The sequence below is a fragment of the Echiichthys vipera genome, assembly GCF_963691815.1.
Source record: "Echiichthys vipera genome assembly, chromosome: X".
In the NCBI taxonomy this organism is placed as follows: Eukaryota; Metazoa; Chordata; class Actinopteri; order Perciformes; family Trachinidae; genus Echiichthys; species Echiichthys vipera.
In genome coordinates, this window is record NC_139825.1 from 13,764,196 (window position 1) to 13,790,203 (window position 26,008).

Genomic DNA, 26,008 nt, shown 5'->3' on the forward strand with positions numbered 1-26,008 from the left:
TCCATGAAGAACTTGTAATGTCACACACACACACACACACACACACACACACACACACACACACACACACACACACACACACACACACACACACACACACACACACACACACACACACACACACACACACACACACACACACACACACACACACACACACACACACACACACACACACACACACACACACACACACACACACACACACACACACACACACACACACACACACACACACACAACATACGGTGATGCTTCCTTTGCCTGCAGGTTTGCCTTTCTTTAGCTGCAGGGGTCTGGTCAGAGTTTTACTGGAAACTATCTGAAAAATACAGAGATGAAATCAATAGCAGCAATAGTAACAACAAAATTCAAGCACTTTGAATAAAAGCTTTTATAGAGTTATAAATGCACTGTAAATAGAGTCCATAATGCTCAGGGACGGGGGTTGTAATTGCAAAGTTTGTCCAGCAGTTGGCAGTGTGGACCTGAGAAACATTTCTGCCTCTTAGTAATTTTGAAGGATCTCTGCTAAAAATGTTCATAAAGACTAAATGTTAAAACTGAGAGTCATTATCAGGTTTATAACGTCAAACCTGCAGCATCTGTTTGTCTGTTTTTTTAGGGTTACTGTGAAACAAACTAATTCCTCCACCAGGACTAGCAGATTCTTTCTAAAGCTCTGGTACAAGAGGAGGGAGCTGAGCGAGAGCTGTTCTGTTTATCATTGTACATTATACTTGTTTTATTTTTTTTGTCCCAATAAAGTCCTGCAGGGAGAGAGCTTTTATTTTGTTATTTTGTTTGATTTGTTCACCTTTAGCTCAGCGCCTGCCCTCTTTGGCTTGGATGTGTACTGTATGTACATCTCTATTTCCAATAAAAACGTTTTCTAATATTAAGTGTTGCATAAATTGCATTGGAGGCAGCTCTGGGCAACGTTATCTACATTTTTTAAAGAGGGTACATTTTAAACAGTGAATTCAAACAAGGCCTGGCAGCTTAAATCATTTAGTACTGCTCAACCTCGTCCACACAAATAAATGAAATGTTATTTGTGGGATGTCTAAGTTTGGAATTGATCCAAATCTTACTCTATTATTATCCTAGTGATTATTCAACAGAAACTCTCCCCCCCTAAAAAAAAAAAAAAAAAGAACAATGAGCAGTAGAAGCGAACGAAGCCAGAACATCCGGCTCCCTTCCATGGCCTATAATTCCCATCACTACATGACATGCTGATGACTTTTATATTTAAAAAGTGAGCTGAGAGCACAGACATCACAGAGGGTCATGACTCCTTTTGTCCTCCAGAGCTGACACTCCGATGGATAACACAAGAAACTCTGCAAGAAAATCTCCTACATACTTATTATTATATTATAGATTATCGATTAATAATTTCTCATTTTTCAAGCAAAAGAGACAAAGATTCAGCTCCTCAAATGGGATTATTTGCTGTTTTCTTGATCAAATATTATTGTAAACTGAATCTTTTGGGGGATTTGGACAGTTGGGTATAGTGAGCATTCTTTACATAAAATGATAAGTCGATTAATTGAGAAAATAATCAGCAGATTAATCAATTAAACTAATTGTTTGTTGCAAGCCAGAAGTTATAATCAACAAGTTTAAGCTTTCATTCAAAAAAATGAATGATATACTATGGACTAAAAAGGTGCCACTTGTTGACAAAAGAAAATCAGCTGGTTTCAGGAATTATACGGTAAAGTTTTCAGTGCTTATTGTTTCGACAAGAAGATGTGACTGAACCAAAGTTAACATGGATGTTCGTTAGATTTCAAAATTTGATGTCAATCCATTAAATATCTGTTACAATATTTCCGTCTGGAACGTTATCTCCAAACCAGTATAATTGATCATTTAACATCAAAAGAAGCATCAGAAGAGCCTGAAGAGCCGAGTGTGTACCTGTCCCAGTGTTAGCTCCACTCCTCCCAGGTAGTCATCATCGCCGAGGTCAGAGCTGGAGTTGTCGATGTCGTAGACCCCCAGCTTCAGATTTTGCACCGTCTCAAAGTGATAATCCAGTCTGAGACGCTGGCTGAAGGACGGACTAGAGGTGTTCATCAAACGCTCAGTACGTCCCAGCTGACAGAGAGACGGTACAGTTTGTTTAATTCAAAATCAGAAATACTTTCATAATCCCTGGGGAAATTGTTTTTGTTTCAAACTCCAGCTATACAAACAACATATTTAACAACAACAATATAATACAGATAACATATTTATAAAAACAGAAATATATAACAGCATATATAGAGATATATATAAAAATATAAAAGATACAATGGTAATATAAACAAATCAAATGTACTGTAATAATGTGCAAAGAACAGATTGTTTATGATTGAGTCCATAAATATAAAAACCCACATATCCTGATGTCTGATGTTACCTCGGTCCAGCTGTCTTTTCCGGAGCTCTGCAGCAGCACACACAGAGGATCGGACTTTGAGCCGACATCTTTATCCAGCAGGTCGGTGCAGGAGACACATAGCTCCACCTTAGTGACGCAGTCCGCCATCTGAGGGGGGGACAGAGAGAGACCTTCATATCAGGATTCAACAGAAAATTATCAGCAACTATTTTAACAATCGATTCACTGCTTACATTATTTGACTTGCAAAAATTGTCTCATTACAGGGTTCCTATTCCTTTTTCTATGTCAAATTCAAGCATTTCAAGCGTTTCCAGCACCTTACAGCTGTGGTAAATTTCATATTTAATATAGAACAAACTGTGTTTACAACATACTGATTAAAGTACATTAATTAAGATGTGTTGTGCTATAAAAAAAAATACAAAGTTATGTTTCGTAACAAATAAAAACCTCATTAAAATCTCAGTTTCAAGCACTTTCTAAAAAAATCCAGGCACTTTTAAAAGCTTGATTCTTCTGTTAGACAAAACCAGGAAGAGAAAGATGTGATCTAGCCTTTAGGGGATGGGATCAACCTTTTTCAGCATTTTAAAAGAACAAATAATTAATCTGTTATGTGAAAAGGACTAATTCCAACTCATTACAACAAGTTTTACACTTCTTCTTGGAATTCATGATCAACGGGCCTAATTAACATAAAATGTTAGGAGGTGTTTGGATTGTCACAGACAGATATAAGTCACTTTGGACCTGGAGGTATCTTGGCTAATATTTGACAGATGCAATTTTATTCACTAATAAATTGAATACAGGTCAAATGTGACTGAAGGAAAACAGGAGTGGTAAATACCAAATAATGAATTAACTTATAAATAATCATTAGTTACAGTCCTGATAAACACCACTAATAAAAACATATCCAGGAACTACAGCTACAGACCTTCACTGCAGTCTCCACTGAATCCAAACAGTTTCTTTACAATTCTTCAAACTTGCACAAAAACAATTCCCTCAGTTCCTACCCTGCTGAACCACAGAGATAAAGTCATAAACAGCCAATTTATACGGTTTCCTCTGACCATCTGGAGTCACAGAGTGTTTTTTCTGCTGTTAGGTGCCTTACTTATCTTCTTCTTTTACATGAAATGTACCTTACTTTATGGCATGTCACAAGCTCTCTGCTGAGATAACACTGTACAGTTCTGTCTTCCACATGCAAAGGAGGTGTCCAGTCCCCCAACAGACACTGAATAACTGAGTGAACCACAGCTGAAGCCTCGGAGAATCTTCTTCTACAGCTGCACATTAAACTGGGGCTGGGCTCTGTTCAGTATTCTGTATTTAATCATTTATAGTATAATTATAATGTATAATAATCACTACACAAATGCATTTATAATAGATATAAATTAAGTTCAGCATTTATAACTTACAATGTATTAATCACCACTTATCTTTACTTTTTAACAAGGTACACATTAATTTCAGCACATTTATCCTATATCTTATTCCTTTGGCTTATATTTTACTTTTTAGTAGTACAATTATGAATGCAGGACTTTCACTAGCAATGGAGTATTTTAAATGTGTGGGATTTCTACTCTCACTTAAGTAAATTACTTGAATACTCCTTCCACCCCTGACAGGTGTAATAAACTTTTGCTGGGATCCTGCAACCACACCTGTGATAGTTTTATTCTCAAATTCATCGAGCAGAGCGGGCAGCACCTGAAGGCAGCACCAGCACTAAAACTGAGGCTGTAAAACTATGTGTAAAACCAGTCAGTCAGCTTACCCAGCACAGTAAACACACACCAGTTCTCTCTCACACACACACGTGTGGCATTGTGTTAGTATAAACTTTGTAAATCACCTTATCAGAGTCGTTATGTTTTATCTTCTTCAGACCACAGGAGCAAACAGCAGGGCGGAGGAAAAACCACTCACACAGTCCGGAACAGGAAACGACGCCTTTACAGTCAGAGTAAACCGGAGTAAACACACCTGAGAGAGCCGTTACCGTGACCTGGTCACCCTGTCAGCCTTTTACATGGAGAAACACAGCTGCGGTTTGTATTTCAACTGTAACGGAGGCATAAAACAGACGTTTGACTGCGTTAAGCAGCTTGAACTAACAGGGAGTGGCACACACAGACAGGCCACGCTGTGATTGGACAGGCAGCTCCATAACCGCGTCCTGATTGGACACGACGACTGTCAGTCACGCCTCCTCTGGGTTCAGCTTCAAGCAGCAACAACAAGAGACTTCCTGGCTGACTCTTTCAGAATAAAGCGACACGACAACAAATCCTCACATACAGCAGGAGTGGCTGGAAAAATATGTTTTAAAAGCAAACATTGCAGTCTACCAACCTAAATCATTAACATTGCTTAATCTACTTTCATTAACTCCTGAATTAAGTTGCTACAAAGCCAAGTAGTATATGTCAAATACTCTAGCCACTTGTACTGTAAACAGCAACTTTATTGTCCTTGTTGTTTCTTCTCCATGTGCCAAACATCCCTATGCTGCCTCCATAAAGACAATATCACAGAAAATATTGCACAAAATCAAGAAAGGAAAAGGGTAAAGATTGGGAAAGTTTGTAGGATCAGACAGGCTGTTTCTTTAATGACCTTAATAATGGCCATGGTCCAAAGTTATTGTAATCTTGTGAGTATGAGATTGCTCTCTCCAGTCTAAAATTTTAGAAAATATTTAAGGCTAATGCATAAAGGGCTCTGTGATTTCCAGCACAATAATACACTTTAACAGAAAGAGTTCAATAATACAAATGATGGTATGATATATGACAGATTGCATATATTCTGGTCTATTTATTAACATATAATATATGTGCTTTTGTTGTTGTGATTAAATATAATATTGCATCACTGTTCCAGAACTTTCAATCACATCTCAAGGTCTTCCTCTGCCCCATCAAGTTTGCTCTAGATGATGGTGCAGGTGGCCTGAATATGGTTGTAAAAAGACAATTAAAAACAACATCTGTTGAGGAAGATGGTCATTGCAATCTCCTACCTGTAACTAAGATATTTTCCAGGGTCAAATTATGTTCTCAAGATCAAGAAAATAACTTTTATACTCCAGGACTGGTTAGAAAGTAAATGTATGTGTTTTTATGTTGAAGGAGAGACGGTCAAGCCAGAAGTACTGTTGCTGAAGCAAAAAAATGTGTCTGATAATGAGTACTGAGATGATCACAGAGAAAAAATAAGTCTCAGAAGTATAATAGAAAACAGTAACAAACTGAACATCACATGAGCCAACCTACTCAAAAAGAAAAATAAAGTTAAATTTTATTCACTTGCTGTAGAACCACCGTGGAGTCAGAAAAAGGGCAGCAGAGCAGCTGAGAAAGAGAACAGGAAAGACCAAAACACAGAAAAATTGTACTGAAAAAGAACGGGCATCATGCACAGAACCATAGCGTTCTGTTAAACCCTGTAGATCATCCACACAAACTGAGCTCTTGCTTCAGCCGTCTATGACATCATTATATCATCCATACTCTCTATTGACCCACCTCCCTGGAAAAACTGCTCATAGCACCATACAGCTTCAATTAGGATTCTGAACAAACTTACACACAACACAATGTATGTGATAGATATACTGTCACAGAAAGAAACAGGGAAAGGAATATAAGGGAAAACTTGTTCGCTATTAAATTCTAATGTGATTTTTTTCTGTATTTATCATATTATATAATATTTTATCACTTTTAGTGTCAAAATCTAACTCCTCATACAGCAACAGTAAAGTTGCAAAAGAGATACAGTAGTCTGGAATTGGAGTTTATTACCTAAACAATAGGTCTGGACTGAGCTACTGCACATTCCAGGACCTGCACAGAAGCTAGGAGAGGCTAACCCTTTTATAGATCCATTGATGTTGTTTTATTACCTTGGAAACATAAAATCTAATCAAATGACCCAAACTGGCCCTTGATGCCACTATCTACGATCTACTGATCCCCATATACCAGGGGTGTCTAGTCCTGCTCCTGGAGGGCCGCTGTCCTGCACGCTTTAGGTTTCTCTCTGCTCTACCTATTTTCAAACCTGTGACAAGCTTCAGCTGCTTAATGAGCACATCATTAGAATCAGGTGTGATGGAGTAGAGAGGAACCTAAAACATGCAGGACAGTGGCTCTCCAGGAGCAGGGTTGGGCAGCCCTGCCATACACAATCCAAACACTTACCTCTACAGGCCACCATCTACATCTACAGTCAGCCATCTATCATCTAAACACTATTACCTACTGGTCAATTTACAATCTAGATGCCACAACCTATTATCTCAAGGCTACCCCCTACAGGCCACAGTTCATTATCTAAAGCAGGGGCGACCAACCCTGCTTATGGAGAGCTACTATCCTGCATGTTTTAAGTTTCTCCCTGCTCCAACACACCTGATTCTAATGGTGTGCTCGTTATTAAGCAGCTGAAGCTTGTCACAAAATGAAAATCCTTAGAATCAGGTATATTATAGCAGGGAGAAACCTAAAGCAAGAACACACCTGACTCGACTTATTCCCTCACCTGAATTGTCTTCACACAGTTGATTTGTTGGAACAAGTTTGTTGTTGCATGATTGAAATGAAAACCTGCAGGATCAGTTTGACACCCCTGATCTAAAGACCCCTACAGGCCAAGATTTACCATCAACACGATTGCTCTAAGACTAAAAATGATCTTGAAGAATAAACAGCCACCAAAGCATTTTCCAAGTTTTTCATTCCGTTGTTCTGAACTGATCCGGAGACTTTACCCATCCACAGAGACTTTGTTAAATACCACTAGCGTTGTGTTTGGCGACTCTGTTCTGTCACTCTGCGGTTTCTTTCCCATACGAGCAGCAGCAGCAGCTGCAGAGCTTCTTCCCCCCGTCACGATCACTCACACCCACAGGCGGTCACACTTCACAGTAGCCTGGCGCAGCAGCTCCAGCTGGGCCAAGGCCGTTTAAGCAGCCTAGCTCTGCTGGCCATTGAGAAGACACTGGTCAAGTCCCTGGAAAAGACGCCTAGTTGGTACAAGGTCACAGATCATTTTCTTGAAAAGGAACGAAGGGTAGAATTTACATATAACAAAAACCAAACACATTTATGATGTAGGCTGGAAAAATGAGCTTCCCCTCCCTAAAGGCCACCATTTACCATCTACACACCACCACCTATTATCTAAAGACTACCCCCTACAGGCCACCATTTACCATCCAAATACCACCACCTATTATCTAAAGACTGCCCCCTACAGGCCACCATTTACCATCTACACACCACCACCTATTATCTAAAGACTACCCTCTACATGCCACCACCTATTATCTAAAGACTGCCCCCTACAGGCCAGCATCTATTATCTAAATACTACCCCCTACAGAACACCATTTCATATCTCAAGGTTCCCCCTACAGGCCACCATTTACCATCTACATACCACTACCTATATCTAAAGACTACCCTCTACTGGCCACCATCTATTATCTAAAAACGACCCCCTATAGGCCACCGTTTACAGTCTACATAACACCACCTATTATCTAAAGACTATCCTCTACAGGCCTCCATCTATTATCTAAAGACTATCCTCTACAGGCCACCATCTATTATCTAAAGACTATCCTCTACTGGCCACCATCTATTATCTAAAGACTACCCCCTATAGAACACCATTTCATATCTCAAGGTTCCCCTTACAGGCCACCATTTAGCATCATTAGGCCACCATCTATTATCCCAAGAATACCCGCTGCAGGTCACCATTTACCATCAACATGCCCCCACCTATATATAAAGACTACCCCCTACAGGCCATCATTTACCATCTACATGCCACCACCTATATATAAAGACCAACCCCTACATGCCACCACCTATATCTAAAGACTAACCCCTAGAGTTAACCACTTACCATCAACATGCCACCACCTATATCTAAAGACTACCCCCTACAGGTCACCGTTTACCATCAACATGCCACCACCTATATTTAAAAAATATCATCTACAGGCCACAATTTACCATCTACATGCCACCACCTATATCTAAAGACTACCCCCCTATAGGCCACAATTTGCCATCTGCATGCCACCACCTTTATCTAAAGACTAACCCCTAGAGTTAACCATTTACCATCAACATGCCACCACCTATATCTAAAGACTACCCCCTACAGGCCACCATTTACAATCTACATGCCACCACCTATTATATAAAGACTACCCCCTACAGGCCACCATTTACAATCTACATGCCACCACCTATTATATAAAGACTACCCCCTACAGGCCACCATTTACAATCTACATGCCACCACCTATTATATAAAGACTACCACCTACAGGCAACCATTTACAATCTACATGCCACCATCTATATCTAAAGATTACCATCAACATGCCACCGCCTACTATATATCTAAAGACTACCCTCTACAGGCAACCATTTACCATCATTAGGCCACAATCTGCTATCTAAAGACTTTTCTGTGCATGTGGTTTTCCATTTACAGGCCATCATCTATTACTTAAAGACTACCCTCTACAGGCCATAATCCATCTAGAGACTACATCTACCATCAGCCCTTAAATGCTATAATTGTCAATAAGATTTATCCTATACGGCAATTTAAGGCAAATCTAAGATAGTTTAAAGCACTAATGTACCTTTCATTCCTCATGTTTTGAATTGAATTGAGCATCTTTGTATCTGTCACTCACCTGCAAGTCTTGCCTTCGGTTTGTCTATTGGTCAGTCGGACGGAGGGGGACCTCAGCAAGTGATAGCTTGATAGCACAGTGTCATTAAATCTGTCCCTCACCCACTGATTCAGAATCGCATCCTTTGCACAAGCCAAGTCTGTCAACAGGAATTTTCTTTTATTCCAATGCATTTTTTTCCCCTTTTCTCCACACAAGGTCCACAACAGTCACAATCATATTTGCCAATGACCATTTGTCTAGACAGGGTTTCAATTCACTTTATTAAAGCCTGTTCATTTTTTTAACACACACACTTCAGTACTGCATGCGCAACCAGTTGAACATTGTTATCGTTGTACCTGATTGGAGGTTAACCACTTCCTAAAAGTAGTAGACAGACCTGCTTCAAACAAAACTACTTCAACTGATGCTTCCTGCTCGTTAGGTTCAGTACTATAAAATGTCTATCAAAGCCTGTGTGTGGACTAAAAATAACTGAAGCTTTATTTAAAATTTGCAGCATGAAGCACATACATAACAGAAGCTGAGCAGCTGCAGTAGCCAATACGATTTAGGCAATTAATGTTGAAATCAAACCTTAAACCTTTTATCTTAATTATGCCTTTCTTATAAGACTATCATGCATAGTTAGAAACTGAAACATGGGTGTAAATTATGTTAACCGTTCTACACAGCCCTCCATATTTCTCCTGATCAATCCCACTTGGATAGAACATGAAGGACATATTCAGAGATCATGAAATTAAACCATGTTTACGTAAACCTGAACATTACATCCTAAATTACCTCAGTATAACTGGCTTTAAAAAATTTATATAAGCTTTTTTTTTTTTTCACTTTCTTAAAAAAAATTAGTTAATTTGATCACCACAGGTCACAGCAAACTACTTTTACAGTATGCTCACTTGCGGTACTTTTGCATTACCTCACAATACATTCTTGCATTATTGCCTACGATCCACATTTCTGGAGTAAACCCAATCTTCAATCATAGCTGCAATGTAACTACATCAAACGTGGGTGCACATGTTTTTAAGAACAATTTAAGTTTTGCGAGGAAATACAAAGGCAGTTAAACTTCTATTTTAAAAAAACACAAACGTTAGCAAAGAAAAAGCTCATGAATCACCAAGGGCATGCTGAATATTGATGAGTAACTTTAAGTACATTATATTGCATTGAAGATGTCGATGAGGTCATCTGTATACCAAACAAAACCAACCAAACCATTCAAGTTTTAAAACATAAAGAAATAAGTCATTAACTCAAATGAACCCATTAATCAGATACGTTTCCATCATTAGAAAGTGAAAAGCAGACAGTCAGAGAAAGCCGATCGCAGGTAGGCATCAGGAACATCCTTTTATTAGCCAAAGCAAAGAAGACTCCACATAGTGTATGGTTATAAAAACATACAAGTTTCTTCACACTGATAATAGAAACAAAAATGAGCTTTAAAAGGTGGAAACATCCAAAATATATTTCATACAACATAAAGCTACCAAACTACAAACGCTACAGACTTCATGTCAGCGCTCCACAGACCAAACACCTATTGAGCATGAGGTGCAGAAAGGAAGGGGGTTGGAGTGGCATTGTTCAAACGGAAGAAAAAAAAAGATCCAGCAGCTTAAGTCATTATTTACTAAATAAAACATGATTTAGTAATCGGTCCATCCGCATTTTCTACATAGCAACAGAGCAGTGTCACAACTCAGAATTTTGTCAACATTTTACCATAGCCAGTGAAGTTGGTGTCATTTTTACCATAGCAACAGGGCATGTCAACATTTCACCATAGCAACAGAGCATAAACATTTGAACATGGCAACATAGCTTTTTTATCAGGATTTTACCATAGCAACAGAACAGAATGTGAAGACTTTATCATAGCAACTGAGAACCAACACATCATTGTGGTAGAAAAGCTTTTCATATACAGCACATATCACCATAGCAACAGAGCATGTAAAGATTTTAATGTAGCAACAGAGAATGTAAAGATTTTACCACAGCAACAAAATTTACCATAGCAACAGAGCATAAACATTTTATCATAGCAACATACTGTGGCTTTTCATCATAATTTTATGATAGCAACAGAGCATGTACATTTTAAACCACAGCAGCACAGCATATTAAGCGCAAACAGCAAGAATATTTATCAGCTTCATTATGATCATGATGTTACCACAACACACAACATGTATGTTCAGTTTGTCAACTCTGGACATGACAAAAAGCTGCATTCGAAACAGATAAGAGAGGACCAAAATCTTGCCAACATATTTATCATCAACATCATCATCGTCATCATAAGTTTGTGCTACCAGGGTCAGTGGAGGAGCTGCAGAAAAGAGCAAAGTCTGGATAAGAGTCTTCCTACTGAACAGACTGCAGAGGGCAGGGTGTACCTAACATTATCTACACAGAGGGATTTAAGCTTCTGTCAGCGGCAGGGTAATGTCTTAAGTGGGTTGTAGTAGAGTTTCAGTCCAGAATTAGGTATGGTTTCTGTTGGCTTTGTTTCCCCTGTATGATTAATCCAGGTAGGTGTAACGGTATTTATACAGTTAGTCTGTTTTGGGCTGAGCTTTAACCCAGGCTTATCTTGACCTTGCGTGCGCCGATAGGTCGGTCATTGAGGTCCATGACAGCGGCAGTGGCCTCCTCATGGTTCTGGAAAGCAACCATGGCCTCCCCAGTTGGCAGGCCTTTCTCACTGAACTGCAGGCAGACTGAGCCTTGCAGCACCTGGTAACCATAGAAGAAATCCATGATCTCATCAACAGTAACAGTGAACGGCATGTTTTGAAGCTTTACAATTGTCGGACCAGGAGCACCACGTTGAGTGTTGGGATTGTTAGATCCTCCAGGGGCCGGTTGGTTACGGAGACCATCAGCTCCTGGAGTGAACACCTGCTGTCCACCAGTACCCCCGCCCCCTGGGCGTCCTTGATTGTTGTTCGACCCTCCCCCTCTGGTCTGACCTCCACTTGCTTTTCTGTTGGCATTGTCAAATGGCACCAGCCCTCTCAGCCCATCCTGGCTGAACGGGGCTCCCCCTGCAGCTCCGGGTCGAAAGCCTGGTGGCTCCAAGATTGGAGCACCAGGAAGACCGGCAACTAGTGGAGGAGCCACGCCCAGATTCACATCCCCCAGACCTGCTGCCAGAGGGAGAGGAGGAGGGCCTGCCAGCCCGTTGCCTGGGGCTGAAAATGGAGTTACAAAGGGGGGACTGTTGAGGTTCCCCATGGTGTTTCTGAGAAAGTTAAACTCCTCCCCACTAATCCCTGCAAATGGGTTGATCTGGGGTTGCTGGGGAGTGGGCTGGGCTTGCTGGTGTTGGTTCTGGTTTTGGTTCTGCTGGATCTGGTTGCGTTGGCCCCTCTTGTTCTGTGGAGGAGGATTCCTCTCAATTTCCTTCATCTGGTCAAAGGTCACCAGGTGGACAAACGCATCACGACCGTTGAGTTTTTGGCGGTGCAGTCTTTCAGCTTTGCGGGCATCATCCTCAGTCCGCAGTTGGAAGATCGCTTGCCCTAATCCATTGCCATGGCTATCTGTAAGAACCTTCAGGGTGTCCTCATAAAGCCCCACACCCTCCAGGAAGGCACGGACATCCTTCTTAGAGACATTGTAAGGGATGTTGGTGATATGGGCGCAGTTCCTAGGAACTTTCATGCCATCTTGGTTCTTGCCATCACCCTGTGCTGCTTCACGTTTGCGAATGGTGTCTATTTTTTCAAGCATTCCCTTTCGGTTGATTGGGTGGACTTGAATGAAGCGGGTGCCCATGTACTGCATGTGAGCACCCAGAGCAGTCTTGTAGTCCTGTTCTGCTTTGAACTCAAGGAAGCCCTCTCCTGTGGCCCGCCCATTGGGCCCATAGGCAATGTAAATGCTGTCCTCCATGATGGCCAAATTGTTGAAGAACTCCTTTATCTGTTTCTTGTCTGCCTCGTAGGGAAGGCCCTTTAGGTAAACACAGAACTCCTGCCGGTGGGGAGATCGTGACCTTCCTCGCTGATCTCTGCCTCCAGCCCCAACATTTCCACGGCGGTGATGCTGGTCCTGTGACTCATTGCTGTTATTTGATTTGCTGATATTATGGGGAGCATGGCCCATCATGCCATCATTGAGGCTGGCCCATTGCCGCTCAGAGCCTGGGGTGATCTCAATGAATCTTTGGCCCATCATGCCACCACCCCGCTTCACAGCTTCAAAGCTGTCCTGTGGTGAGAAGAACTTGACTATAGCCCTGCCAGTTGGCCGACCCTGCCCATCCCTCAGCAGACGAGCCCCATCTACCCCAAGACCCCTGAAAAACTCCCTGACTTCCATCTCTGAGCAGGAGAACGGGAGGTTCTGCAGGAGGACAAACAACTCATCAGGATGGGCTATTCCAGCCCCGGCAGCTGCGGCAGCAGCAGCCTTCATATGGGCTTGGAGGCCCAGAGAGGCCAGAGGGGAGAGAGGGTTAAACAGCATGGGGTTAGGGGTTCCAAGAGGGAGGCCAGAGCCCATTCCTCCTGGGGGAGGTAGGGAGGGGTTGAAGGGAGGCATGGAGGACATGTGAGAAAGGTGGGACATAGGAGGCACTGGAGGTCCTTGGGACAAGGGGGAGACAGTAGGTACAGGGGGAAGGGAGGACACCGGAGGAGGAACTGGAATGGTGGGCAGTGTGGGCATGGGGGGCATGGAAGGCATGCTGGGAAGTGGAGGGATGGGTGGGGGGCCTGCACTGAGTGATGCCAGAGCTGTGGTTATTGTGGGGGCAGAGCTGTAGCTGTTGGGGAAGCTGGGCACAACACTAGCCACAGACTTGTTGCTCGGTGGCTCATGAGATGAGCTTGCTGCCGTCACTGAAGGGTTGTTAAGAAAACCTTGATTTCCATGACTACTGCTTCTCCCGCCTGCTCCTGACTGTACTGTGGGTATGGGAGCAGTGCCTGCTTGTCGGTTGGCATTTCCAGCTGTAGGTGCAGCCGTCTCCACAGCACCTGCCCCAGCCTCAAACCTGCGACGGCTGAGTTCAATCATGTTCTGCATCTCTGTCTTGCTGCTGAGCAACAGTGACACTTTCGAGCCCTTAATGGACCCGCCTGTTCGCATCATCCCCAGCCGAGCATCCTCGTCTGTAGCGAAGACAATGAAGGCTTCTCCATGCTCACCACCCACGATGTGCACTCCCCCATCAGGGATGGTAAGGCCAGAGAAGAAGTGTCTGATGTCCATGGTGCCGGCCACTATGGGCAGACCCTGCAGCCTGATGACTACCGCCATACTGACTGCTAAACAACAGCCCTACAACCTGGGGAGAAAGCAACACTACCGTCAGATGGAGAGCAAAAAGAAGGGGACCAGTAGTTTCCAGATGTTTCCTCATGGAACTCAGATCTGAATTTGTAGGCCAATAAAGGCTTAGCCAAAACTGTTATATATCAGTGTTAGAATAACTCGGAGGCCATGTTTTGAACTTTATGCACCCATTTTTGGGTCCTGACATTTGGAAACCAGTGGTTTTTGGAATGGGTTTGAGCGTGATAAATATTGCAAGGAACTGGCAAAAACCTAAACTGAGGCAATCTATCCATCTGCAGCTTTTACTAAATTTGATAAACTTGTTTCAGATATTGGAAAATTAAGAAAATCAGACTTTTTGTTAATCCCCAACAGAAGCAAAGTTAATCAGTTATGGAATTACAATAACATCCATAGCCTTATTACAAATACATACAGTATGTATATACTTTTATTTACATACATACATACATGTATATGTACAAGTAAGACCTTACAGAAATGAAAGTTCTAAGAGGAACAAAACACTTCAGGCCTCCAGACTGACCGACAGAGCTGATGCTATATAAATTGTACATTCTCTACTCAACTGTCTCTGATGCTACATACTGAAAATTCATGGAAATTCAATTGAGATAGGAAAAATTGTGTTTTACAGTCCAAAATAGACTGAAACATCTGCCTTCTGTGACATGGTTTAGGATTGTTACTGAGACTGGCCAAGAGTTTTGCTTAAACAAAAAGAACAAGCATGCACCAGGTCACAGGTTTCTAAAACTCCTCTCAGTGATGTCTGATTGATCTGATCTAATCTTATATTTTATCTAACAACTTTTTTTGAGACACAAGAAACTATCCGGTGCAACTTAGCTGAAGATTAACATCTACAGATTGCTTCAAACAAAGTGCTTTGCATATCATGTTACAATATCAGAATCCCCATTTCCAAAGGTGAACTCGACATGAAATCGAGTTGCTCTGTGTATCAGCCCTCGAGAAGTTGTGTGCAATTTGGCTCATAAAGTAACCCTTACTGTTATCTATCATGTAGTACTAAGACTTTGCCTGCAGTCTGAAGTATTTTGTGAAACATTAATCCTCATGAATATCATGCAACTTGCAACTCACCAACACAACTAAACTGTGTGTATAGTTTAGGGATGCCCCCTCTTAATTCACTTAATGGTCTTAGTACACCTAAATTCATTTTTTGCTTTTTTTTAATGCTGAATGATTTATTTCCCAAGAAACTGTTGAGCATGGGTCTGGTAAACAAGATTTAAAGTGTTGCCTTTGTATGATTCTTTGTGAAAAAACTGATTCACAAATCTGTGAATCTGGTTAACTGGTTAGTTAACAGATTTGTCGACTAAGGGCGCACTCACACTGTCCTTTCCACACCGCGCCCCGGGCTTTAGGGTACTTGTCCCCCCTCCCTCTCCCCCCGCGCCCCAGGCCCGTTTGTACTCACACTGCCTGGGCCTCGCGCAAATGCTTCTTGCTGTCTATACTTCATAACGCCGTAACACGTCACGCGCATTGATTGACATTGCGATGCGTCGCTTTGTTTACAAATCTTTCCATAGACCTCAGAGTTTTTGTGCGTCTTGTCGACTATTTTTGAATATTTTCATCGACCAAATCTGCAGTAAACACTCCACCTCCGCACCACACCAACGTGAACCTTCCGCTGCCATTGTTGTTGTTGTTGTTAAATGTCCGCGCATGGTCCCTCCTTCTTTTTTCTATGTCCGAACAGGCGCACATAAATTACGTCAGAACCGTCGTAGGCCTCGTGCTCATGCTCGTGCTCGTGCTCGTACACGTACGTGCGCGCGCTCTTGCTCGTACATGTGCAAACGGGCTCTACAAAAGACCACCTCTCTCAGGTGGGCCGTGGACGGCCAGCTGTCCGCAGTTATGCGCGGAGCGGGTGCACTCACACTGCTCAAACGCACTAGGCTTTAGCTGAAAAAACGGTTTTGGCCCGGTGCGGAAGGACGGTGTGAGTGCGCCCTAAAAAGGTGAAACGGTCAGAAAAGCAAACATTCCTTTCACCTGATCACCAGCTTTTGACAGAACAGACTGACAATAAGTTTTGGTGTTTTCAGCAAGTTGTTCTTTATCAGTGTGAAAATAACAGACTCTCTTTCAGACTCATCAAAGAGTCGAATATTAGGATGTACTCACACTTGGCATTCGTACCATGCCCAAGCAGATTCATGGCTAAAGTCTAGTTCGTTTCACCAGTGTGAGTACAACTGTAACGTTCCCTGACCATGGCCTGGTTGAGAGAAAAGGGCTTGCTGTTCCCCACAACAGACACAAAAAAATGCCGCCTAAGGGTTTGTGGTGGTCTGATGCGGAGAATGAATGTTTACTGCATATTTGGTCAGATGAAAATATTCAAAAGCAGTTGGACAAAACACACAAAAACTCAGGTCTACGGATGAAAACCAAAGTGACGTCAATCAATGCGTGTGTCGTATTGAGTTGTGATGACGTATAAGCAAGAAGCAATCATGCCGTGGCAATCAGGCTTAAGCACGGCACAGATTAACTGGGAAAAGTGTGAGGGCACCCTCAAAGCATTGTGTGGTGTATGATTTCAGACTTGCTTCTTAAAAGTGCAACTTGCAGGTTCATTTTTTTTTAGTTGAATTTACATTTAACCTTTCTCTTAGATGACCATTTGAAAATGATTTTTTTATGTTTTACATAACATATGGGCAGAAATCAGAGGTGAAAGTGGCAGCTTTGAGCTTTGCTTCTAACGACCTCTTTTTCTCAACATCATACGTCAAACGCGTCATATTACGTAGGAGAAGGGAGTCGTCTTCACTGTACACTGTATGGTCATAGTGATACAGCTGCTGTGAATTTATTACTTTCCAGTATTTCCGCGTGAGGCGGGGTACCCCCTGGACAGGACGTCAGGCCATCACAGGGCACATAGAGACAAACAGAGACAGACAACCATTCACACCTACGGGCAATTTAGAGTCATCAATTAACCGAACACGTGCACGTCTTTGGACTGTGGAATGAAACCAGAGAACCAGGAGAAAGTACCCTAAAGCACGGGGCACGGTACAGATGGACAGTGTGAGTGCTACCTAAGTTTGTTATGGCACTGGGTGATTTTCTTTGTAGTGATTTTCTTTCTTTTGTGGTTTGAGTTGGTTTAGTCTGACCGCCTCGCTAAGGCCTAGCCCTGTGCCGTTTTTGTTTTTTGTTTTTTTCTGTGATTATCGTGGTTTTTGGGAAATTGGGGTTAGGATTGCAGGGTATTAGTGAGGGCGTTTTAGTTTTAAATGGATACATCTTTTTTTTTTCCTTTTCACCATTTGGCACATTCACATTCATATTTTAAAAAGTTCCAGTCTTGTGTTTGAAGTTTTGATGGAGGAGTTAACTTTTAAATTACATCTGTATTACAGAATGTTTCTTATGGTTTTAACTGTTGTTCCTGAATATAAGAATACATTATTGTTTGTATATTTAGGAATGTTGGTAGGCTAAATAGTTTTGTAACTTCTGTATGCAGACCTAACATTAATGCAGTATTTGATCTTTACTGCATCCACTGTTTTTATACAGTAAGACACTTTGTGATTAATTTTGTAGATTGCCACCCAAATGAGATCATTCATAATCTAAAGTCCTTCTCCTTCTGGAAACTGTCTCCTGATGATGGACCTAGTGAAGGTGAGGGCTTTCTGTGCCAGCCACAGGCCGAGCAGACAACCTGTATCTTAGCTGTGTAATAATACTGCCTGGTTATATACAGTTAATTATATTAACATCAAGTTAGAGGTAGTGATGATGTAATACTTAGTTTTAATATACTTTTCATTTTACTATTTGATTTATACGATACCATTTTTTAAATTTTCACTATTTATCTATTTTTCTGTAGTTTTTGCAAGTTCAAAGAGATACTAAGTCAACCTATAAAACATCAGGTATATGATATGAAAGCAAATTAGTTCTCGGTTTAAAAAGTTGCTGGGCACATTAAATTTGGTCTAGAACATGTGGTAACTGAAGAAAGTAAATGGAGTAATAAATGATTTCTCTCAGTCTGTGCTCTCTCCTGTGGTTTGTTACAGCACATACACGTAGTGTGGAGTTATATATTGTAATTCCAGATATAACTGATATCACATGCACATTTGTTTCTCTTAGTGCTAAGTAATACGTGTGATATGCATATGAATATACATTTTCAGCCCTTTAGTGTCAAAATAATGCAAAATAAGCATTGTGATCCATATATGAAACTGAGCGACTCCCTTCTCTTACGTCACATCCAGTTAGGAAATTCCTACCCTCTATACCGTTTATACCGTACACCCCTGATGCATATATATATATATATATATATTTTTTTTTTTTTTTTACTTAGTTCCTACATCATTTTCCTACACATTGATTAACAGGGGTCTCTAACCTGCAAGTTGCACTTTAAAGATTGTCTTTAACCTCAACAGAAGAGGTAAAACCCACTAAACTCAAGAGTCACAAAAGTTTTTTAAAATTACGACTCGAAAAACTCTCAGAATCAGAAGGCAGCAGCTTTCCTACCTATGACACACCTGCTCAAAACAAAATACCAACATAACTAAAGCTGACAGTTTACACCAAATATCAAACTAGACCCAAACTGTCATCAGAACAAGCAACCAGCTGGCAAAACCCTGAAAACATCAAGTAGCAATTAGGGATGGGTGTGAGTGTTCGATTCCTTCCTCATTTCAAATGAACTTGATTGGTAAACAATGGCACTCAAATCATTTCGTGTGCGTGCATGAGTGTTGCTTCTGTGTAACCCGAGACACAAACACCTTAGATTTTTGGAACTGGCACCTCACCATTGCCAGGTTTCTGTGTCAACCTTTCTTTTCTTCAAAGTAGAAAGAAACATGGTGGTGGTGATTTAACCAGACTGAAACGACTGCAAGAACAACAACAGGTGTAAAGAGAACATAGCATGGGGAGCGTTGTGGCCACGTGTCTAAAGGCAGCGTCTGGAGCAAGTCTCCAGTTGCTACAGTTACGCTAAGATGCAAGAGAGGACAGCAGTTCACATCACCCGCTACGGCCAGGAATTACTTTTTCACATCGGCTTCTACTCAAAGGCCCAGTTAATATTCTCTCAAAATCCATGGTGGAGCAAATTCCTACCCTCTATACCGTTTATACCGTACACCCCTGATGCATTGCATTCTAAAAATATATTTAGAAAAACGAGTACTCGATTGGCCCTCTAAGAATTGATACAATCCCTCAATCTTGGAATGAACTACTTGTGCCCATCCCTAGAAGCAACCCAGGCAATCAGCAACAACATAGAAGTGAACAGGACTGATCCTTCTGCTTCCTGAATCTTCAAGGGGCACAAAATCAGTTGGCAGCACTTCACCAACTGGTTGTAGAAGACCATCACATAAGCAACATGTCAACCAGCAAATCTGCGACAGATTCTCAACAAAACATCATGTTAACAGGAGCAACAGCAGTAATTTATCAACCAGTGCATAACGAGCAATGTCCCCAACATGTTAACAAAAGCAAAGCCAGGTGGATGTAAACCAGAGCAACATTAGCATCATGTCAACCAGAGCAACATTAGCATTATATTAACCAGAGCGACATCAGCAACTGATCCACAGCACAGCACCAAAGACAGCAGCTGATCAGAAGAGAAAGCAAACAGAAGTTAGGTGCAGAGCAACACTCAGAAAAAACACATGTTGTCCAACTGAGCAATAGCAGGTGGAGCAATGCTCACTGCTTCCACAATCTTCTGGATCCTCAGACACAGCTTCAGGTTTCTGTTCTCCAACTAACCCGGATCCAGGACTTTCAGACGTTATGGTCCTGGGTGGGCATCACTAAAAAAAATATCCTAGTCTGGGTGCAAGACTGACACCTGCAGCCCACCACAGCTTTCAACATGATGCCAGACATCATCATAATCAATCACAGTGCTCAACCTCAGCACTGACAATTCACACCAACACTGACGTGACTGTCAGGTTTCCTAATGAGACAAAGATTGACTTATTATGAATTTTCACCTGGACATCCAGTCTGCCTTCACGTTACTTCTTGGTGTCGACCTGTCAACAGTCTGTGTGAAACATCGACAGCAATAAAAGAATAAAACACAGCAGGAGAGGAAACGGCAACAGCTAATAATGTTAGAAACAACCAAAGTATCCAGAGAGAGAGAGATGAAAAGCTTCAACTTGAAGCTGCAGTTTGCACTCACATCAACCAAGATACAAAGGAGCTGATGAGACAGAGAAAATAACCTCCTTCAAACAGCCAGAAACCCAGAAAGAAAGTTTTAATACAGCAAATTCAGGATTAAAGATCGAAACACTTAAAAGCTGGAGTACATAACTGTCCACATGTTGTCATCAACCTCAAAACACAGCAAAAACGAGAAGATAGAAGAACGACATCCTTGGACTAAACCCCTGAAACACAAAGATTTTTATCTATTTTTATTACAAGGACGAGGGAATCTCCACACATCAGCAAACTTGGAGCTCAAATCTTGACAGACAGGACAACGAGACAGGATCTGGTGCGACGAGACCTGGTCTACACAAGCAAATCAAACCTTTAACTATTGCTGTGCGCTCCAGACCTTATCCATCCACCTATTTCATAAGTGATGGATCAAACCTCAGGTTCTGCTTGAACAGAACTCCACTGACCTGCACAGGGTGGAAACAGAAACAACTGATGTACCGTAGGTACTATAGACATTATCAATGGAATTATGTTGCTAAGCAACAGCCTGGGTCCTTGGGTGAACCATATACATTATTATGTATGATCTCACGCTCACTCACTCAGTTAACAAGGATCCAGACCGTTGCCTGGCAATGAAATTACATCTGTTTAAAAGTCTCTAGTATTTGTTCTTCTCCATACAAATTCAGTTAAAAAAAATGTTTTACTGTCACAAAAAAAACAATCTGCACTCCCAGACTGCCTCCATGACAGATGTCACTCATCTTGAACAACTCTACCTGCTTATATATCAGAAGTACTCGTAGCGGTGGGCGTGTGACGTATTGACCCGGGGCGTGGCCTGTGCTCGTGGTCTGCAGCAGTAAAAACGAACAAAAACTGAGCTACAAGACAAAACTGATCAAAGCTCTAAGTCACACACATCCGTTCATACAGTGGATAAACTACAACATGAGCTGATCCATCATGGATATTACATAGAAACATCAATAAGTGTCCTAATTCAGGGGCTGCGGCTAATTTAAACAACACACACACACCATTTTAAACAAACCTGTATTCATATTTTTAAAACAGTTACTATGATAAATATCCTCTAAAGAAACCCCTAAAGCAATTCCCTAACACTCATAGCTAACTAGCTCATTTACAGCAGATTGTAGCTGGTTTAGTTGAGCTAAGCTAGTTAGCCACCTAGCTGGTCGTGAGCCTCGCTTTGTGTGTATGGGAGCGTGCGTGTGTATGTGTGTGTTGGAGCAGCGATCAGGATGCGCGCTTTTAGCGGCTCCTCTCGTGCTCTGCTCCCCGGTGTGAGTGCGTCACTGAGCGGGCTGCCGCTGCTGGATGATTCTTACCGAGAAATTTGTGAATAAACACACTTGAGGTTTAACTCATGAACGGAGCTCTCCTCTTCTCTTCTCGTCTCGTCTCTTCTCTTTGTAGGCTGCTGCTCCTGCGCCGCTGCGGGAAATGTCGGCGCAAACACCGCGATACCATACATGATAACGCGAGACTGCGGTCCAGCCGGAGCGACAGTGCCCTCTACTGGCTGAAGGGCGCTAATGCTGCTTCATCATTTCATCATTTTTTATTTTTTATCAGAATCAGAATCAGAATCAGAATACTTTATTGATCCCCGGGGGGAAATTCTTTTGTTCGAATGCTCCGTGCACAGTAGAAACAAGCCATAAAGATGAATAATGTAGAAATAAAATAAAGTAAAGACTCAAATAAAATACAATTAAAATAAATCTAAGTAGCTAATAAATAGCCAATAAAATACAGTACAAATAAATAATAAACAATCAAGTAAACAATCTGAAGTGGGTGTGAAAATACAATCTGAGATATATACACTGTACAATTAGGTTGTTATGGCAAATGAAATGAAATGAGAACAGATATTTATATTTTGTTTTGTTTTGTTTTTAAGTAGTCAAGAGTCCGATAATTAAAGAGATGAGTTGTACAGTTTAATGGCCACAGGTAAGAATGACCTCCTGTGGCGCTCAGTGGTGCATTTAGGAGCAATCAGTCTCTGGCTGAAGGTGCTCCTCTGTTCAGCCAGAGTGTTGTGGAGAGGGTGAGAGCCATCCTGCAGTATCGCCTGCACCTTCGACAGCATCCTCCTGTCTGACACTGCAGCCAAGGTGTCCAGCTCCACCCCCACAATGTCACTGGCTTTTCTGATCAGTTTATTGAGTCTGTTGGCATCTGCAACCTTCAGTCTGCTGCCCCAGCACACTACAGCAAACATAAAAGCACTAGCCACCACAGACTCATAAAACATCCTCAGCATGGTCCGACAGATGTTGAAGGAGCGGAGCCTCCTCAGAAAATAGAGGCGGCTCTGTCCCTTCTTGTAAAGGACTTCAGTGTTCTTAGTCCAGTCCAGTTTATTGTCAATGAACACCCCCAGATATTTGTAGTGTTCTACAATGTCCACGTTATGCCCCCGGATGGAAACTGGGGTCACTGGTGTCTTTGTCCTCCTCAGATCCACCACCAGCTCTTTGGTTTTTGCTGTGTTGAGCTGCAGGTGGTTCAGCTCACACCATGTGACAAAGTTGTCAACCACAGCCCTGTATTCAGCCTCCTCACCCTTACTGATACATCCCACTACAGCAGAGTCATCAGAAAACTTCTGAAGATGGCAAGACTCTGTCTGGTAGCTGAAGTCCGTGGTGTAAAGGGTGAAGAGGAAAGGAGAGAGAACAGTCCCTTGTTGTGCGCCAGTGCTGCTAACCACTGTATCTGACACACAGTGACGCAGGCGCACGTACTGTGGTCGACCAGTGAGGTAGTCCACAATCCAGGAAACAAGGGGGGGATCCACCAGCATCGCCGTCATCTTGTCACCCAGTAGAGCAGGCCTGATGGTGTTGAATGCGCTGGAGAAGTCAAAGAAAGTGACCCTCACAGTGCTCCTCGGCTTGTCCAGGTGGGTGTAGGCACGGTTTAGCAGGTAGATGATGGCATCCTCAACTCCAATCCGGGGCTGATAGGCGAACTGCAGGGGGTCCAGGTGTGGCCTGACCATAGGCCTGAGCTGCTCCAGGACGAGTCTCTCCAGGGTCTTCATGATATGAGACGTCAGTGCCACCGGTCGGTAGTCAGAGAGACCGCTGGGCTGCGGCGTCTTTGGCACTGGAACGAGGCAGGACGTCTTCCATATCACAGGGACCCTCTGGAGGCTCAGGCTCATCTCGAAGACGCGGTGTAGAACTCCACATAGCTGTTCGGCGCAGGCTCTGAGAACCCGTGGACTGACACCATCAGGGCCTGCAGCCTTACCGGCGTGGAGTTTGCTCAGTTGTCTCCGTACCTGAAGCGGTGTAAACTGTGCAGGTTGAGCAGGGGGAGGTTTGAAGTCCAGAGTGAGAGGAGGGCAGGTAGCAGGGGAGCCAGGAGAGGTGTGAAGAGAGGGGGATGGGTGTGAGGGTCTCATGGCGTTGAATGAGGTGCTAACAGGAGGAGGAGGGGGGGTCAGAAGCAGTGATGGCTGTAGACAGTCAGCAGGAGAGACAGCAGGGGCCTGGGCTGCAGTGTCAAACCTGTTGAAGAACAGATTCAACTCATTAGCCCCAGCCACACTGCCATCAGATCCACCGCTAGCTGGTCTGAAGCCTGTGATGGTCTTCATGCCACTCCAGACCTCCCTCATGTTGTTTTGCTGGAGTTTCATCTCCAGCTTCCTCCTGTAGCTGTCCTTAGCCTCTCTGATCTTGTTGTTAAGCTCCCTCTGAACGTCCCGAAGCTCCTCCCTGTTGCCACCTCTGAAGGCCCTCTTCTTCTGGTTCAGAGTGGCTTTGATGTCTTTGGTTACCCAGGGCTTGTTGTTTGGGTAACAACGCACAGACCGAGCTGGGACAATGCCGTCCACACAGAAATTGATGTAGTCTGTGATGCATTCAGTAAGCCCATCAATGTCCTCTCCATGCGGCTCACAGAGTGCATTCCAGTCTGTCACCTCAAAACAGCCCTGCAGTGCCTCATAGCAGTCCTCTGACCATGTCCTCACTGTCTTTGTGGTCACAGGCAGCCTCTTCACTAGAGGCACATAGCAGGGGGTGAGAAGCACCAGGTTGTGATCTGATCTCCCCAGGGGGGGAAGGGACGTGGAGGTGTATGCGTCCTTCACATTAGCATACAACAGGTCCAGGGTCCTTTCCTCTCTTGTTGTACAGGTCACATACTGGGTGAATTTCGGCAGTGTCTTTTTAATGCAGACATGGTTGAAGTCACCCGAGATTATAATCAGAGCAGTCGGGTGTGCGGTCTGTAGTCTGGCTATTGTGGAGTGGATGACGTCACATGCCGACGTTGGGTTAGCGGACGGGGGAATGTAAACAGCCACAACGATAGCATGTGAGAATTCACGGGGTAAATAGTACGGACGGAGGCCCACAGATAACAGTTCAATATCCGGACTGCAGATGCGGTCTTTGATGGTAACGTGACCAGGATTGCACCACCTGTTGTTCACGTAAACAGCAAGCCCCCCTCCTTTTTTATTCAAGGTTTTTCAAATGAACAGTCACTAAATACATTAGTACAATAATACAAAACACAACACAGTCATCCACACATACAAGGATTTACCTAAGTTGTTCATAAAAAATAGATTTGCATTAATTAATCGTTTTGGTTAGTTATTAATGTTTTAAATTTGATACCGTCTAAAAATATGTATTTAGATCTGATGTGAAAAATTGAAATAGTTATAGTAGGGCAATTTATTTAGATATTTCATTTTATGAATATAAAACTTAGCTATGATAAGATATTATAGCCTTTTTTGTCATTGCACAAGGCAGTGTTTCCCACAGACCAGGTATCAATGTGTGGGGCAGGGCCGTACAGAGACCTTTTGAGGGCCAGGCGTTCTGAGCTCTCCGACAACAGACATGTTAACTGATTTTATCTGAATCATAATATGCAAATATACATAACTATATGTCTGTGGTACAGCAAAGATATGTCTTTTTTTTAAACTTCAATGTTTCTTGGAACTGAATAATAACGATCCCATTTGAGGTTTATAGCGTGATGGGGCTGACATTTATGTGATAAAGGCATCTATTAGGCTATACTTGTATATATTTATGTGGGACACATTAGAGCCACCCAGTCCCTTTGATCTGCAGAAATACCTTTTTATTTGACTGAAATATCTTTTTGGCACCATGACGGAAATGACAGACCTTTTCTTTTGCTTTATTCTTGTGTTTGTTTGGACAATCTTTGGCTAGGTGCCTGACAACAGTAACAACGATAAC

At 42.5% G+C, this 26,008-nt stretch overlaps 1 protein-coding gene across 3 annotated transcripts in view; it reads right to left on the reverse strand.

The window, feature by feature from the left end:
• The window catches only part of cpne1 (copine I), a 32,922-nt gene extending 10,734 nt beyond the window's left edge, over nucleotides 1-22,188 (reverse strand). Inside the window, exons 1-4 of one of the 3 annotated variants that reach the window (XM_083939172.1) lie at nucleotides 22,085-22,182; nucleotides 2,420-2,548; nucleotides 1,933-2,112; nucleotides 248-322 (exon numbers count right to left, since the gene is read on the reverse strand). In XM_083939172.1, the coding sequence (XP_083795298.1) occupies nucleotides 248-322; nucleotides 1,933-2,112; nucleotides 2,420-2,548 (384 nt within the window). In that variant the 5' untranslated portion in view covers nucleotides 22,085-22,182. Of the gene's footprint in view, nucleotides 1-247; nucleotides 323-1,932; nucleotides 2,113-2,419; nucleotides 2,549-4,277; nucleotides 4,522-10,422; nucleotides 14,470-22,084 lie in introns of those variants that run through there. The other 2 variants (XM_083939173.1, XM_083939171.1) reach the window with 2 other exon arrangements.
• Between the last annotated feature and the right edge of the window lie 3,820 nt (nucleotides 22,189-26,008).